This window comes from Hippopotamus amphibius, chromosome 3 (genome assembly GCF_030028045.1).
Source record: "Hippopotamus amphibius kiboko isolate mHipAmp2 chromosome 3, mHipAmp2.hap2, whole genome shotgun sequence".
NCBI lineage: Eukaryota > Metazoa > Chordata > Mammalia > Artiodactyla > Hippopotamidae > Hippopotamus > Hippopotamus amphibius.
In genome coordinates this window covers 42,025,704-42,043,680 of record NC_080188.1, presented here as the reverse complement: position 1 = coordinate 42,043,680, position 17,977 = coordinate 42,025,704, and the positions used below count along the sequence as shown (strand labels likewise).

Sequence of the window (17,977 nt, the reverse complement as noted above, 5' to 3'; positions counted from 1 at the left end):
CATCTCAGTTTCCCCTTCACCCCCTGCCCCCTCCCACACCTCGAGTTCTACAGTCCATTCTCTGTATCTGCATCCTTGTTCTTCTCACTGAGTTCATCAGTACCATTTTTAGATTCCGTATATGTGAGTTAGCATACAATATTTGTCCTTCTCTTTCTGACTTACTTCACTATGTATGACCGATTGTAGTTCTATCCACCTCATTACATATAGCTCCATCTCATCCATTTTATAGCTGAGTAATATTCCATTGTATATATATGCCACATCTTCTGTATCCATTCATTTGTTGATGGGCATTTAGGTTGCTTCCATGTCCTGGCTATTGTAAATAGTGCTGCAATAAACATTATGGTACATGTTTCTTTTGGGATTATGGTTTTCTTTGGGTATATGCCCAGGAGTGGGATTACTGGATCATATGGTAGTTCTACTTGTAGTTTTTTAAGGAACCTCCAAATTGTTTTCCATAGTGGCTGTACCAACTTACAGTCCCACCAACAGTGCAGGAGAGTTCCCTTTTCTCCACACCCTCTACAACATTTGTGGTTTCCAGATTTTGTGATGATGGCCATTCTGACTTGTGTGAGGTGATACCTCATTGTGGCTTTGACTTGCATTTCTCTGATGATTAGTGATGTTGAGCATCTTTTCATGTGTGTGTTGGCCATCTGTATGTCTTCTTTGGAGAAATGTCTATTTAGGTCTTCTGCCCATTTGTGGATTGGGTTATTTGCTTTTTTGGTATTAAGCTTCATGAGCTGCTTATATATTTTGGAGGTTAATTCTTTCTCCGTTGTTTCATAGGCAATTATTTTTTCCCATTCTGAGGGTTGCCTTTTAGTCTTGTTTATGGTTTCTTTCACTGTGCAAAAGCTTTTAAGTTTCATGAGGTCCCATTTGTTTATTCTTGATTTTATTTCCATGATTCTAGGAGGTGGGTCAAAAAGGATGTTGCTTTGATGGATGTCATAGAATGTTCTGCCTATGTTTTCCTCTAGGAGTTTTATAGTGTCTGGCCTTACATGTAGGTCTTTAATCCATTTGGAGTTTATTTTTGTGTATGGTGTTAGGAAGTGTTCTAATTTCATTCTTTTACATGTTGCTGTCCAATTTTCCCAGCACCACTTATTGAAGAGGCTGTCTTTTTTCCATTGTATACTCGTGCCTCCTTTGTCAAAGATAAGGTGCCCATATGTGTTTGGGCTTACCTCTGAGTTCTCTATTCTATTCCATTGATCTTTCTTTCTATTTTTGTGCCCGTACCATACTGTCTTGATCACTATGGCCTTGTAGTATAGTTTGAAGTCAGGAAGCCTGATTCCACCAACTCCATTTTTCCTTCTCAAGATTGCTTTGGCTATTCGGGGTCTTTTGCGTTTCCTTACAAATTGTAAGATTTCTTGCTCTAGTTCTGTGAAAAATGCCATTGGTAATTTGATCGGGATTGCATTGAATCTGTAAATTGCTTTGGGTAGTACAGTCATTTTCACGATGTTGATTCTTCCAATCCAGGAACATGGTATGTCCCTCCATCTGTTGGTATCGTCTTTGATTTCTTTCATCAATGTCTTAAAGTTTTCTGCATACAGATCTTTTGCCTCCTTAGGCAGCTTTATTCCTAGGTATTTGATTCTTTTGGTTGCAATGGTGAATGGGAGAGTTTCCTTAATTTCTCTTTCTGCTCTTCCGTTGTTAGTGTATAGGAATGCAAGAGATTTCTGTGCATTCATTTTGTATCCTGCTACTTTACTAAACTCATCAATTAGTGCTAGCAGTTTTCTGGTAGAGTCTTTAGGGTTTTCTATATATAATATCATGTCATCTGCGAAGAATGACAATTTTACTTCTTCTTTTCCAATTTGGATTCCTTTGATTTCTTTTTCTTCTCTGATTGCTGTGGCTAAAACTTCCAAAACGATGTTGAATAATAGTGGTGAGAGTGGACACCCTTGTCTTGTTCCTGTTCTTAGAGGGCATTCTTCCAGTTTTTCCCCATTGAGAATGATGTTGGCTTTTGGTTTTTCATATATGGCTTTGATTATGTTGAGGTAATTTCCTTCTATGCCCATTTTCTGGAGAGCTTTTATCATAAATGGATGTTGAACTTTGTCAAAAGCTTTTTCTGCATCTATTGAAATGATCATATGCTTTTTCTCCTTCAATTTGTTGATATGATGTATCACGTTGATTGATTTGCGTATATTGAAGAATCCTTGTATCCCAGGGATAAACCCCACTTGATCATAGTGTATGATTTTTTTAATGTGCTGTTGCAGTCTGTTTGCTAGTATTTTGTTGAGGATTTTTGCATCTATGTTCATCAGTGATATTGGTCTGTAGTTTTCTTTTTTTGTGACATCTTTGCCTGGTTTTGGTATCAGGGTGATGGTAGCCTCGTAGAATGAGTTTGGGAGTGTTCCACCTTCTGCAATATTTTGGAAGAGTTTGAGAAGGATAGGTGTTAACTCTTCTCGAAATGTTTGATAGAATTCGCCTGTGAACCCATCTGGTCCTGGGCTTTTGTGTGTTGGGAGATTTTTAATCACTGCCTCAATTTCCGTACTTGTGATTGGTCTGTTCATGGTTTCTATTTCTTCATGGTTCAGTCGTGGAAGATTGTATTCTTCTAAGAATGTATCCATTTCTTCCAGGTTATCCAATTGATTGGCATATAGTTGCTTGTAGTAGTCTCTCATGATGTTTTGTATTTCTGAGGTGTCCGTTGTGACTTCTCCTTTTTCATTTCTAATTCTGTTGATTTGCATCTTCTCCCTTTTTTTCTTGATGAGTCTGGCCAATAGTTTATCAATTTTGTTAATCTTCTCAAAGAACCAGCTTTTAGTTTTATTTATTTTTCTTATGGTTTCTTTCCTTTCTTTTTCATTTATTTCTGCTCTGATCTTTATGATTTCTTTCCTTCTGCTCCCTTTGGGGTTTCTTTGTTCTTCTTTCTCTAGTTGTTTTAGGTGTAAGGTTAGGTTGTTTATTCGATCATTTTCTTGTTTCTTAAGGTAGGACTGTATTGCTATAAACTTCCCTCTTAGAACTGCTTTTGCTGCATCCCATAGGTTTTGGGTTGTTGTGTTTTCGTTGTCATTTGTTTCTAGATATTTTTTGATTTCCTCTTTGTTTTCTTTAGTGATTCCTTGGTTGTTTAGGAGTGAATTGTTTAGCCTCCATGTGTTTGTCTTTTTTGCAGTTTTTTTCCCTGTAATTGATATCTAGTCTCATGGCATTGTGGTCTGAGAAGATGCTTGATATGATTTCAATTTTCTTGAATTTGCCGAGGTTTGATTTGTGACCCAAGATGTGATCTATCCTGGAAAATGTTCCGTGTGCACTTGAGAAGAAAGTGTAGTCTGTCATGTTTGGATGGAATGTCCTATAAATATCAATTAAGTCGAGTTGGTCTAATGTGTCATTTAGCGCTTGTGTGTCTTTATTTATTTTCTGTTTGGATGATCTGTCCATTGATGTAAGTGGGGTGTTCAAGTCTCCACTATTATTGTGCTACTGTCGATGTCCCCTTTTATAGCTGTTCGCATTTGCCTTATGTATTGAGGTGCTCCTATATTGGGGGCATAGATATTTACCAGTGTGATATGTTCTTCTTGAATGGATCCCTTGATCATTATGTAGTGTCCTTCCTTGTCTCTTTTAATGGTCTTTACTTTCAAGTCTAATTTGTCTGATATGAGTATTGCTACTCCAGCTTTCTTTTGACTTCCATTTGCATGGAATCTCTTTTTCCATCCCTTGACTTTCAGTCTATATGTATCCCTTGGTCTGAAGTGTTTTTCTTGTAGGCAGCATATAGAAGGGTCTTGTTTTTGTATCCATTCAGCCAGTCTTTGTCTTTTGGTTGGAGCATTTAATCCATTTACATTTACAGTGAGTATTGACATGTGTGTTCCAATTACCATTTTCTTAATTGTTTTGGGTTTGTATTTGTAGGTGTTTTCCTTTTCTTGTGTGTCCTACTTAGAGAAGTTCCTTTAGCACTTGTTGTAAGGCTGGTTTGGTGGTGCTGAATTCTCTTAACTTTTCCTTGTCTGGAAAGCTTTTGATTTCTCCCTCAAATTGGAATGAGATTCTTGCTGGGTAGAGGATTCTTGGCTGTAGGTTTCTCTCTTTCAGGACTTTCAGTATATCCTGCCATTCCCTTCTGGCCTGCAGAGTTTCTGTAGAAAGGTCAGCTGTTATCCTGATGGGTTTTCCCTTATATGTTGTTTGTTGCTTTTCTCTTGCTGCTTTTAATATTTTTTCTTTGTGTTTAATTGTCGTTCGTTTGATTAATATGTGCCTCGGTGTATTTCTCGTTGGGTTTATTCTATATGGGACTCTCTGTGCTTCTTGGACTTGGTTAATTATTTCCTTTCCGATGTTGGGGAAGTTTTCCACTAGAACCTCTTCAAATATTTTCTCAGACCCTTTCTTGTTTTCTTCTTCTTCTGGGATGCCTATAATTCGAATGTTGGTATGCTTTATGTTATCACTGAGGTCTCTGAGACTGTCTTCTCTTCTTTGTATTCTTTTTTCTTTTTCCTGCTCCGTGGCGTTTATTTCCCCCATTGTATCTTCCAACTCACTTATTTGTTCTTCTGCCTCAGTCATTCTGCTGGTTATAGCATCTAGAGTATTTTTAATTTCAGTTATTTTGTTATCCATTGCTGTTTGTTTTTCTGAGTTCTTATGAACTGTTTCTTGTACTTTCTCTATTTTGTTATCGAGATTTTGTATCATTTTTACTATCATTACTCTAAATTTTTTTTCAGGCATTTTTCCTATTTCCTCCTCATTTATTTGGTCTTGTGGGTTTTTTTCCTGCTCCTTTGCCTGCATGGTGTTTCTTTGTTTCCCCATGGTTGTCCAAACTTTTGGGGTTGCTTGTCCGGCTATGTCGGGTTCCCTGCAGCCCTTTCTGGTGTCCGAGGCCGTCTGCTGGTGTTCAGCTGGTTCTCTGTGGGAATTACTGTGTCCTTCCATGCATTTCCAATGCATCTGTGGAGAAGGATGCACGCCACGTCTCTCTACTTCGCCGCCATCTTTTCTCCATCAATAATAGTAATTTTTTATTTCTCAAAAATTGCAGCTATTACTACTGTAAAGAATGTAGGCAATGTAACAAAAACATAGGAAAATAAACATGAAAAATCACTTAGCTGTCTTCATGTAACTATAACCAATTACCAGTAAAGAAATATTACTTCTGATATTTCTTTGTGCTAATTTATAAAGAGAAAAAAAATAGAAATAATTTTATAAAAATAGGACTATGATACTTGTTAGCTAAAAATATTCTTTATTGGTATATTTTAACTTAAAACAAGAGAAAGAGAATGAAGTAAAACTGAGAGATCCAAATGGAGGCATAGAAGAACCCAGCCTTCTTGTTCCCTGACAGAGAACAACAATGACATTATCCATGAACAAAATCATCTCCAGCAGTGCTCTAAAGTGTGGGTAAGAAATTTTAGCAACCCAGTGGAGCAAAAAACATGAGAATAATCACCCAATAACGAAATGAAGACAATTTTATTTTACCTGAAACATCCCCAAGACAGCATTCCTCAGCACCAAGAGAGAATTTCCCAGCTAGAAAGAGTTCCTCACCAGGAAAGGAAGAATGAGTTGAATGACCAACTTCTAAGGCCTTTTGGGGCACAAAAATAGAAAAACCAATCCCAAATTGGTGAAAAGCCACAAGAGGTCTAAGATAGCCAAAGTGGTGCCAGGAAAAAGAATGAAGTCGAAGGCATCCCGCTTCCTATTTCAAGCTGTACTACAAAGGTATAGCAATCTTTAAAAGATGGTATTGGCATAAAAGTAGACACATAGACCAATGGACAAGATTGAGACCTCTGAAACAAACCATCACATGGAAAGTTTAATAATATTCGACAAAAAGCAAAGAATACTCAATAGGAAAAACATTATCTCTTCAATAGGTGGTTCTGGGGAACCTGGATAATCATATGCAAGAGAATGAAATTTGATACTACATCACTTACAAAAATTGACTAGAAAAGAATTAAAGACTTAGACTTAAGAGCTGAACTCATAAAACTCCTAGGACAAAACAGGGTAAAAACTCCTTGATAAGGATCTTAGCAACATTTTTTTGGATATGACGCCAACAGTACAAGGAACAGATGCAAGGACTACATCCAACTTAAAAGCTTCTGCACAGCAAAAGAAATGATCTACAAAATCAAAGGCAACCTACAAAATTGGAGAACATTTTCAAAACTACTTATCTGATAAAAGGATAATACCTAAAATATATAAAGAACTCGTATAACTCAATAGCAAAAAACATCTTTTTTTTAATGACCAGAGCTGCTGAATAGATATTTGTGCAAAGAAGACATGCAAATGGCCAACAGGTACATGAAAAAGGGCTTGACATCACTAAGCATCAGGAAATGCAAGTCAAAATCCCAGTGAGATGTCACCTCACACCTGTTAGAATGGCCAGCATCAAAGGAGAAATTATAAGTGTTGGTGAGGATGTGGAAAAAGGGAAACTCTGGGGCACTCTTGGTGGGAATGTAAATTGGTGCAGCCACTATGGAAAATAGTATGGAAGCTCCTCAAAAGAGTAAAACTAGAACTACAACACTAAGCAGTAATCTCACTTCGGGGTATATATCTAAAGGAAATGAAAACAATATGGAGGAGATATCTTCACTCCCATGTTCGTTGACAGCGTTATTCACAATAACCAAGATACACATACAACCTAAGTGTCTGTCAATGGATGAATGGATAAAGAAGCTGTGGTATATGTATGTAAGGAAGAGCATTCCACAAAGAGAAAGAAGGAAACCTTGCCATTTGTGAAAACATGGCATTATGCTACATAAGTCAGACAGAGAATGATAAATATTATTTAATATAATTTATATGTATAATCTAAACAGTCAAACTCATAGAAACAGAGAGTAAAGTGGTGGTTACCAGAGGCTAGGAGTTGGGGGAATGGAGAGACTTTGGTTAAAGGGTACAAATTTTGAGTCATAAAATGAATAAGTTCTGAGGAACTTTGTACAGCATGGTGATTAGCTGTGATCATAAACAAATAAATAAATCCTCAACAATGCATGATAACATTTTAATGTTATTATATTTCATATAAATAAGATAAATATATTCTTGGGGAAAAAAAAACTATATTAAAATGAAAGGAATTGCCAGGGTTGGATAACTGTTTCTTCAATATCAGATAAATTCTTACTAAAAATTTCATATAAATCTATAAATAAACATTGACATTAGAGATTAAAATAATTTTTAAAATATTTATAATCTTTTCAATCTTTTCAATATTGAATGGCTTTTCACTATGAAGTCACTTCTCAGCTTCCCATCAGTGTCTCATAAACATCACATCTTATATTTGTTTGCTATATTATCATTACAACATTATCAAAGCTTACAATGTATACATCTTGTCCATGACCACAATTTCCAATATCGTTCAGCCTTAATTTTTTGTATCTAAATGGATTTAATGATGCGATTTGTGTTTTACTATAGTCTTTCTATTTGTTTGTATTGATATTTTATCCAATAAATATTTTGTTTCTGTGTCTTGGAACATTTTTTGCTATAGTTTCCTTGTTTTCCTGAGATATATCCAGAGGTACTTATTCCATAAATTATTGTGTATTAAGGCCTGCCTTATTTTCTTAAAACCAAAGAGCAACAGGGCTTTGTTTAATTTCTTTCTGGTTCACAATTCTCTTCCTCAGAACTTTCTATATGCTGTTTCTCTATTTTCTACAATTTAATGTTCTGGTATTCTCCATCAATGATGACTGCAGTCCAGTGTGGGAGAAAAACCTCCCTCCTTCATCTCCTTCACAAACCCAAGGAAATCCTTCTTCTACGTTAGCCATTCAAAACCTTAAACCAAAACCCTGGCCTGGTCTTCTGTTCCTTGACAGAGTTAGAAGGGTTCGTGTTCTAGCTATTGCCACTGTTCCATCTCAGCACTGGCACTTGCATCCCTCTGTAGCTTGAAGCAAAGTTCCCAGCATCTACTCACTCTCAGCCCTTACTTCTTGCCCACAGGATCACATTAAGATTTTTATTTTCAGCTGGAATGTCAGGGCCATGAAGCTTATAGACTGAAATCATTTCCTGTTACTGTTGAAGATTAGCTTCTTGTTATCACTGACTCTGCAGAGTGAACCTAGGCATAGCTGAAGGGGAGAGGGGAAGGGTTCCTTTCTCATAGACTTGCCTGTCAGTGCTGCTTCCTGTCACTATCTTGTTCCCAATACCACATTCAGCAAGTGAGATCAAAATTCTATATTCTCAACCTACATATGCTACATTCCTATTTCTGAAATTTTAGAACACTATTTCCTATTAGAAATTATTTTCTCTCCTACCTCCAATAATTACTGAGATTATAAAACATCCAACAAATCCCAGCTGATAGGCCACCATATTTAGAAACATCTCAAGAGGAAACAATCTTTCATATGCATTTTGTACTCTTGGTGATATAATTTATGACATAATTTATATAATGATGTAATATACTTTTAATAATATGTAACAGTTTTAGGTAGATCATGTCCTGTACACATTTTTCAACTTGCTATTTATGTATCCAATTTTAGCTATAAAGAGAATGCTATGAGGTTATCAAGAATTCACCATGATCAGCCTACGAAGCCCCTGGACCGAGCAGTCTTCTGGATCGAGTTTATCATGCGCCACAAAGGAGCCAAACACCTTCGGCCAGCGGCCCACGACCTCACCTGGTACCAGTACCATTCTTTGGATGTGATTGGCTTCCTGCTAGCATGCGTGGCAACCATTATATTCCTGGTCACTAAATGTTGCCTATTTTGTTGGTGGAAGTTTGGTAAGACTGCAAAGAAGAAAAAAAGAGAATAGTATTTGTTTTAACAGTTGGGCTGGGAGCCTTCGTAAGGTCCATCTGAATTCACTCAGCCACCACTTAAAATAGATTCCTCTCCTACTCCCCCAGGTTCTTGTGCATTCCTCAGCTTATCAAGTCAAAATCAAAGACTCACCCTAAAAATATGCCACATGATTCCAAATTAAGGTTTAAAATAATCTATTCTTTTAAAAGAGAATGTAAACAATTAAACACATGGAAGTTACTACCATTAAAGTGTCAGTGCTTTATTTATTTGTTTAGGTTCAATTGAGATGCCGTTTGAGCCCTTATGAACAGAATGATTCATTCCATTTTCAGTACTAGTCATGTTAAATATTTCCTAAATAACATCATTTTGTGTTCAGTGTGTAAGGATTATTGCATATTCTCTAAAGGAACTAGACAAGAAGTCATGTAAAGCACACTCTAGCCAGAGCTTCCTTTCCAGTCAGGAAGATCAGGAGACTGTTAGGGTTTTTACTCTGCTGTAAAGCACATTTCGTTTGTGCTGTAAAGCACAATTGCCTTTCATATGATACATCAGACTTTTCCCCCTTGGAATACAAAACACTAGTTTTTGTCTTTCATTTGAAGATTACCCTTCATTTGGATATTAATGATGATAGGACATGATTTGTATTGTAACACTTCCTGGCTTCAGAGAACTAGCTAGTTTTCATACGTTAGCATGGTTGCTGGTTTGATGGAGCAAAACTAAATGACTGGAATTTAATACTTACCCTTTTAAATTAACTTTAAAAAGTATTTAATTCTTTCCTACATTAATTTACTTACAATGTACATATTTGAAAAGACAAAACAAACTACTTAAGAGCTACACTGCAAATACTTTGGGAAGAAAATGTGTTTCTCAGAAATGCTATTTGCTATGGGGATGATTTCTCCACCTGAACAGAAACTTAGGAGTTTGCCCATTTCCTCCTTTTCCCTTCTCCAATCACTTCCCCTGGTCCTCTCATGAACTGTGCTGTGACCACTATGCTAAGCACAAGTACTGAGGCTTCTTATTAACTAGCATCAGCAAGAAATCTGCAGTGAACATGAAGACACAAGTTGAATTTTAATAAAAATAAAGATGTATTTTACTTCTTTTTCTAAAAAGTCTATTTTCCATTATGTTTGTTAGTGTTTTCCCCTTGAGGTCAAAAAATTATTCAATCTAACTGCGAAGGCATTACATGGTAGTAACCAAGTTCATTAAATGATTTACCACAGAGTTCAAAATTTATAACCCAAGCCTATGAGGCCTAAAACTACAGCTCCATCTTAGAATAGTTATAAATCATTTGGGCAATCATCTGTTTTTTACAGGAATGGTGGCACAAATAAGTACAAGATAAAAATAAATTTATTCTTAGACATGGAACTAACTAAAGAGATATAGGAAAAAAGATATTTTCTCAGTGTCATGAGGTTTGCAGACAATTAACTAATTATAATGCTCTAAGGCATATATTTTTTAAAATGTAGACATCATGCTGCCTTGCTTATGATCTGACTAATGTAGTCATAGCAACAATTTGCCACATTGTGAAATCATTTATTTTGGCAATAAGATAATGTTCTTTCCTAAAATACTCTTTAAAATTATAGTTTAATCTTTGGCTACTTTATATCAATGTCAAGATATCCCTTCACTTTTTCTCATTGTTATCCAATGATGTAACATAAAGGCGTTTAAGTATAGTCAAGATTTGGATACCTTGCTAGCAATTTCTGAGTGTATTCAAAAGAACTGCCCTGGCAAATAAGTGAATATATTCTATCTTGTAGAGACCAAAGCTTTTCTTAAACACACAAGTATTTACCTATTTAAATCATGTATGCATTACTGTATTAAATATATTAATACTCTGAAAATAATTTCAGGTGTTCAGAAGATAAACCTTTGTAACATGTCATATTTTTTCCAGTTTAAGTTTTGACAGGAACATATTTTTCAGGAATCCGATGATCTCTGGTTTTCTAGTCAGTTAAAATAACTTCTTAAAATATATTTTTTTAACTATTTACAATTCACATGTGACTATATCATGAAATCCTGCTCAAGTTTCCTCTGGATCATGACGACTGAAAATGCTACTAGGTAGATGCAAATATTTTGTACATGTGTACATGCATACATATGTGAACACAAAGTCACGTTCTATATATTATTAAAAAAATAAGTGATTCATATTGTAGTTTTGATTTTCAAACTTGCTTGCTTTTTACAAGGGAAGTATTTGTTTCTGTAACGTTCTACATATTCTATGAAAGATAATGATTCACCTGTATCTCAGATTTACCATACTCCCTAATTTATGAGAATATCAACTGTATTTTAAACAGTAATACAGTTAGGACTTAGAAGGGTCTGCTGCCTATAAAACAGAGAACCGTAAGTTCTGCAATGCACATTGAATTGCTACCAACCTTCTGCTTCTCATTTCCTCCCCAGGTTCTTTGATTCTGAATCCTACTCCAGTTCTAGCATGGTTCTAGATTCAGGCTCTAAACTTAGCCAAAAAGGCTGAGATTCTAACAGCTCATTGTCAGTCTCTGCCATTCATTTCCCCCAGAGAGTGTCTTCAATATACTCAGGTGAAATCCTCTATGACGTCAGCAATCCACATGTCACCATGAAATGAAAGCACCTTTCACCCTTAAAGGAATTGTCAGATGCTAAAACTATGATTTTGCATGGAGGGAAGCCACCCCACCATCCTAGAGATCCTTTGGCCTGATTAGCATGCTTCAGTTTAGTTCTTGCCTCCTTTCCAGCACTCTGAGACAAATTCTCATCAGGCAGGTGATGATAGGGGAAGTCCTAAAACTTATGGAGAGTTTGGAATAAACTAGATCTTTCTTCCTTTGTTGAGATAAAACTGCTATTTTATCAGTCATTACTAGGAACTGAGGGAGGAATCACTGTCCAGGTGTCATGATGGTATTATCTTACCTGTGTAAGAGGTAGAGGAAACTACCTCTGGTCCTATTATTTCTACACCATCCCTTTGCAATTAGCAGCCAGTTTCCATTTCAGTCTTCACAAAACCCAATGTGAACCACTGGAGAATCTTAAAATTAGACATGTGAATCCATCCGTTATTTTCATATGTTTACAAAGCCAGATGATGAGGATGCTCTTCCCAAATTAGTTGCTACTCTTAGAAGCTCAAAAAGCCAAATATGGAGAATATTATCTGCCAATGTTTATTACAGAACAATGGCTCTGCTACCCAGTCATGCTCATTTCAGAAGAACTATGAATGTGGACTTGATCATGGACCAGTCCCTCATTCCTGGGTGCATATAGTAGCTAGTTATGAGGTGCAGATTTGCTAATGGACAGTAGCTGTGATGGGGTTGCAGCTAAGTAGGGAGTACATCAAGATCTGTGGGGACACAGCCTTGAGTGTCTTTTACTGGGTCTTCATGTTAGCAGGATTGTTTGCAGACTATAGCTAGAAAGGCATGGAGCCAAGTGTAGGGCCCTTTCAGAATCTCTAGGTTGCAGATCAGAGTGTCTCCCTCTGGGACCCTGAACCCTTATGACTGCTGACAGACCGTGGCTGTGAGGAGGCTGGAGTTAGGTATAGGACTCTTTCAGCATCTCTTGGGGTGCAGACAGGACTGTCTACTTCCTGGTTGCAGTACCAGCAGGGTTACTTGAGGAATGTGCCTGGGAGGGACTACAGCCCAGTTACAAGGCCCTTTCAGAATCTACAGTCTGACTAAGTTTGGCAAACTAGCCTCCAGGGATCCCATAAGGGCTCGAGCCAGTTCATGGGCCACTTCAGGGTTCACAGCTTAGACCAAGGACTATATGTTTATTATCAACATGCAGGGGCCATGACTCCTCTTGGGTTCCTTGGCATGTGGTGCTGGTGACAGGAAAAAGGAGAAACAGGCTGTAGCTGAGTTCTCAGAAGTACAGAGCTTTATTCCATGCCTGTAGCCAGGATCATACTCTGAGGGTCAGTCAGCTGGTGGCAAGCTTGCCTTCGCAAAAGGTCTTTGTTTTGGCCTGCACTCAGATTTCATAGTTTCCTATCTGGACCCCAAAGCTCCCACGAAGGCACATTTGTCTATGGATAAGTGCCAAATCATTGTTGAGGAGGGGATACATAAGGGACACCTTATTTGGTCATCCTGCTCAAAATACCTGGAAGGGTAATATCCTCTCCTCTTGTATCTCTTCTAGAGTAACTTGATTATCCTTAGCTGTTTGCTCTTTTATTATAGAGTTTAAAAATTTAATGTAAAATTCTATAAACGTTATCAAGTTTCATGATGTTGAGATTTTAATGAGAATTTCAAGAAATCTGTAGGTTGACTTGGAAAGAATGGACATCTTTTTGAATTTTGATTTTCCTATCAATGAACATGACAGCTCTATTTATTTTTCTATGATGGGTTTCAATAAGACATTATAATTCTAATCATGCCTAATTTATACAACTCTTACACAATTATTCAAAACATAAGTTGAAGTATATATTTTAGTTATATATTCTTTTATTCACATGCAGAAATTGCAGTTGCCTTTTCATACTTTTTGCATCCATTGAAATTTTCAGACTCATATTTATTCTAATAACATACCTGCATATTCTTTTGGAATATACAGAGAGTTTCAGCTTATCTGAACAGACACTCAAGAGCAGAGACTCAGGATTGGAAATCACCACAGGAACCAGTGCCTGGGTAAGAAGACCTGAACTACAATTGGTGAATTGCTGGAGGTTCCGTGTGGACAAATTTGAGAGTTAAAAATCCAGTGGAACACAGTCATAGAGGGGTCCCCACAGTGTTGTGAGATTTACTTCCAGGAGCTCAACCAATTTTCCATAGTAAATATCAAAGAAAAATCCCTTGCTTCCAGTTAGGGGAGGGGAAAAGGAATCACGTTGACGGAAGCCAGAATATTCTGTTCTTCCTGACATGGTCTGTCCTCAGAGTAAACTAGTTAACCAGCGCACAATGTGCTGAGGTGTTGCCAGAGCCTAACTGACCTGGGGGAAGGAAAATACTCAACTCCAGGCCCCTCTCGACTATCACATGGAAAAGGGATATACCCAACTCCAGACCATCCTGCTCCATACAAAGTGGGAGAAAAAATTGAGAAATAGTTGTGAAGAGCCCAGAGGTATAGACTCAGTAAAATACTGAGACCAATCTTAGGACTATAGAATGCTTCTCTCCCCACAATTCACCACCACATTTAAAAAGTCAATTTACAATAGTGTCTTTTATCCAGCACATCATGTCTGGCTATCAAGAAAAAATTACAAGGCATACCAAAAGGCAAAAACACATTTTGAGTACACAGAAAAATCATCAGAACCAGAGATGGCAAGGATGTTGTAATTATCAAAATGAGCCTTTAAAACAACTCTGATTAATATGCTAAGGGCTCTACTGGATTAAGTGGACAGCATATAAAAACAGATGAACTGTGTAAATAGAGAGATGCAAATCCTAAGAAAAACCAAAAAAGAAGAGGTAAAAACATGTAAGAGAAATGAATTCAAAGATGAAAATATCCTAATTCTTTCTAGACACTTTCAGAGGATAGAAGTTGAGGGACTAATTTCTAACTCATGAGAATTTCTATTCCTTGAGGATAGCATTACCTAGATGTCAAAACCAGACAAAGACATTACAAGGGAAGAAAGCTACAGATCAATATTTCTTATACACATAGATGCAAAAGTCCTCAATAAAATGTTAGAAAACCCTGCTCTGTAAAATACAACATCAACAGAATGAAATGAGAAGGAAGAAACTGGGAGACAATATTTGCAAAAGACAGGTCTGATAAAGAACTGTTTATCCAAAGTGTTTTTAAAAAAACTCTTAAAACGCCACAAGAAGAAATCATGAAAGCTGATTAAATAGTGGGCCAAAGACAATAACAGATACAGCATAAAGAATATATTTAGTTGGCAAATAGGCATATAAAAAGATGCTCCAAGTCATTTGTTTTGAGGGAAGTACAAATTAAAATAATAATGAGATACCACTACACATCTCTTAGAATGGGCAAAATGCAGAACACTGACAACACCAAAATCTGGAAAGTTGTGGAACAGGAACTCTCCTTATTGCTGGTGGGAATGTAAAATGGTACAGCCATTTTGGGAAACACTTTGTTGGTTTCTTATAAAAGTAAACATACTCTTACCATACTGTCACACTCCTTGGTATTTACCCAAAGGAGTTGAAAACTTATGATCATAGAAAAATGTGCACATAGATGTTTATAGAAGTTTTATTCATAATTGCCAAAACTTGGAAGCAACCAAGATGCCCTTCAGTAGGTGAATGGATAAACTTGGAAGCAACCCAGTGGCAGATCCAAAAAAAGGAATATTATTCAGCCCTAAAAATGAGTTATCAAGCCACAAAGAGATGTGGAACCATGGAAAGACCTTAAGAACATATTATTAAGGAAAAAATTCAATCTCAATAGTCTACATGCTGTATGATTCAAACTCTGACCTTCTGGAAAAGGCAAAACTATAGAGACAACAACAACAAAAAAAATCATTGTTTGCTGGGGGGAGGATAGGGGTGGGAGATTAACAGGTAGAGCACAAAAGAATTTGGGGGCAGTGACAAGACTCTGTATGATACCATAATGATTGATACATGTCTTTATTACTTGTCCAAAAGCACAGAATTTATAATACTAGGAGTTAATTATAATGTAAACCACAGACTTTGGGTGGTTATAATGTTTCAATGTTAGCTCTTCAGTTGTAACAAACTAACTTACCATTCTGTTGGGGGATGTTGATAACAGGGGAGTCTATGCATGTGTGAAGACAAGCATACATGGGAAATGTCTCCACTTCCCCCTCAATTTTGCTGTGGTCTAAGGATTACTCTAAAAAAGGTAAAGTATTGATTTTAAAGAGTGATATGGTAATTATATATGTTAGTTTTCTCACATGCCTTTGAAAGAAACTAATAACCTAAGGAGCCTAGAAAAGTTATCTCTAGATTGCTATCTACAGCTTGCATGACTTACCACTGAGAGATTGGGTACATAGTAATTCAAATGTAACGGCCATTTATCAATTATTTATATAATTCTCCACTGTGTTCATAACTTATTTTGTGCAAAAACAAAATTATAGGAAAAAGATTGGTGGTAAACTTTAATTCCATATTTTTGTTTTACAAGTCCTCAGCATAATGTTTAGAATGTCTTATGAAATTATTTAACAACTTTTGTGTACTTTTGCTCAATTTTGCTCTCACATTTGATTGGCTTTGTATTTCATAGTGGGCATAACTGCTTCAAATATAGAATTTTAGCTTATACTTTAAGCTAGATCCTTCTTAAAATGTAGTCTACAGGTTTGCACAATAATTTCACCTAAGGACTTAGTAATCAAGGTAGGATGTCATACACATGGAACAAGACATCTAAAGAACAATAATATATTGGTGGGGAAACTGTGAAGCAGTCTAATCTCTGGTCATTGCAAGCTGAGTGTCCTTGGAAATTGCTTCCTTATTATCAAGTTAGATCATTGCCTATGTAACTTCAAACACACATCCAAACACTACAAAGAAGTAACAATTCTAAAAAGAGGCTATCCAGTCTGGGGTATAACTGATCACCAGTTTTGAATAGAATCCTTAAGAAAGGAACATTCTTGTCTGAATTTTTCTTTTCTTAGATGCAAAGCACGTTGTGTCTACGAATGACTGACTTGGAAATTTGTAACTACTCATCCTTCTCCAAAAATCTCCTAAAATGAATACTTAGAATCTGTCCCTTTCAAAAAACATCATTTAAAGGTAACACTAAAAGAAGTGTGTGATGTTAATAGTGTATGCATTTGTACTTTACATTCCAAAGGGGATTGTATTAGGTATAAATTACTCAGGGATTTCCTACTGAGAAAATAATGGCAAATCAATGAAGTGATAAGATTTGACTTAGCAAGATAAGGTAAAATGATATTGGTGGGATTATTCAACAATATGAGTGAACCAGAAACTGTTAACAAGCCGAAAGGTAGAAATACAGTCCTGACTCGAAATTAGAAAACCTCTGAGAGTTAATTTGGTGTAATGTGATGGGGCTAATCTGTCATCTGTCATTTAATTGGAGAGAAACAGTATTAAATCCATCAATACTTGGTTAAAAGTTTTGATTGAATTCATTTCCTGAAAGAACTTATTTTTATAAAAGAATTTTGTTTTATTTGATTTTACTGAATTAATTTTTATTTTACATACTACTGTTCTTTCACTACCCATTCTTTCTCCCTCTTCCCACCTTCCATCCTTCTCTCTCTTCCTTCCTATCTTCTTTCCTTTCTTCCTTCCCCCCTTCCTCCCTCCTTCATTATTACTTTAAATTCCCTTTCCTTTTAACATCTAGAAATGATAAGTAATTTAGAGGAACTAGATTAATTTTTTTGCTTAATAGCACATGAGAAAATTAGTGGCGCAATTTTTCCCCAGAAAATATATATGCTAATAACTTCCAGCTGACTTTCTTCATTTTCTCCAGAAGACCCACTACCTTATGTGAGACTATGGGGAAAGCAGAAATTTGGCTAATCAGGACATATTGGGATTTTGAATTTCCTCGTCCATACTTACCTAACTTTGAGTTTGTAAGAGGATTGCATTGTAAACCTGCCAAAACATTACCTAAGGTAAGTTTATTTACAGCAGAGGGCTTTTTGGTACCTTATGATAAAATCCTGATTTTCCTTGAAAGATTACAGTGTCAGCAACAGAGTTATGCTGCTGGATGTCTTTAGTTTGCTACTCCAAATCTATTTTCAAAATCATAGGGTCTCTTATGAATGATAATACTTTTTTTTTTTTACTTTACTTCAATATTTAAGCAGAAGAGAGAAGTCTTCCAAGTGGCATATTAGAAATATCAGTGTGTCCACAGTGTAGTTATTGGACTGAGGAACAGGAAGGTAGAGGCTTGGAAATCACTAAGGAGACTGTTGTCGTCTTCCTAACAAGCATGATCTAGTTATGAACAGGGATGTTTACTATGATTGCTTG

General features: G+C 36.4%; 1 protein-coding gene across 1 annotated transcript in view; it reads left to right on the top strand.

The window, feature by feature from the left end:
- LOC130848587 (UDP-glucuronosyltransferase 2C1-like) overlaps positions 1 to 9,146 on the top strand; it is a 31,306-nt gene extending 22,160 nt beyond the window's left edge. The window contains exon 6 of the mRNA XM_057727035.1: positions 8,637 to 9,146. Within this exon, the coding sequence (XP_057583018.1) occupies positions 8,637 to 8,916 (280 nt within the window). The 3' untranslated portion in view covers positions 8,917 to 9,146. The remainder of the gene's footprint in view (positions 1 to 8,636) is intronic.
- The last annotated feature ends 8,831 nt before the right edge of the window (positions 9,147 to 17,977 follow it).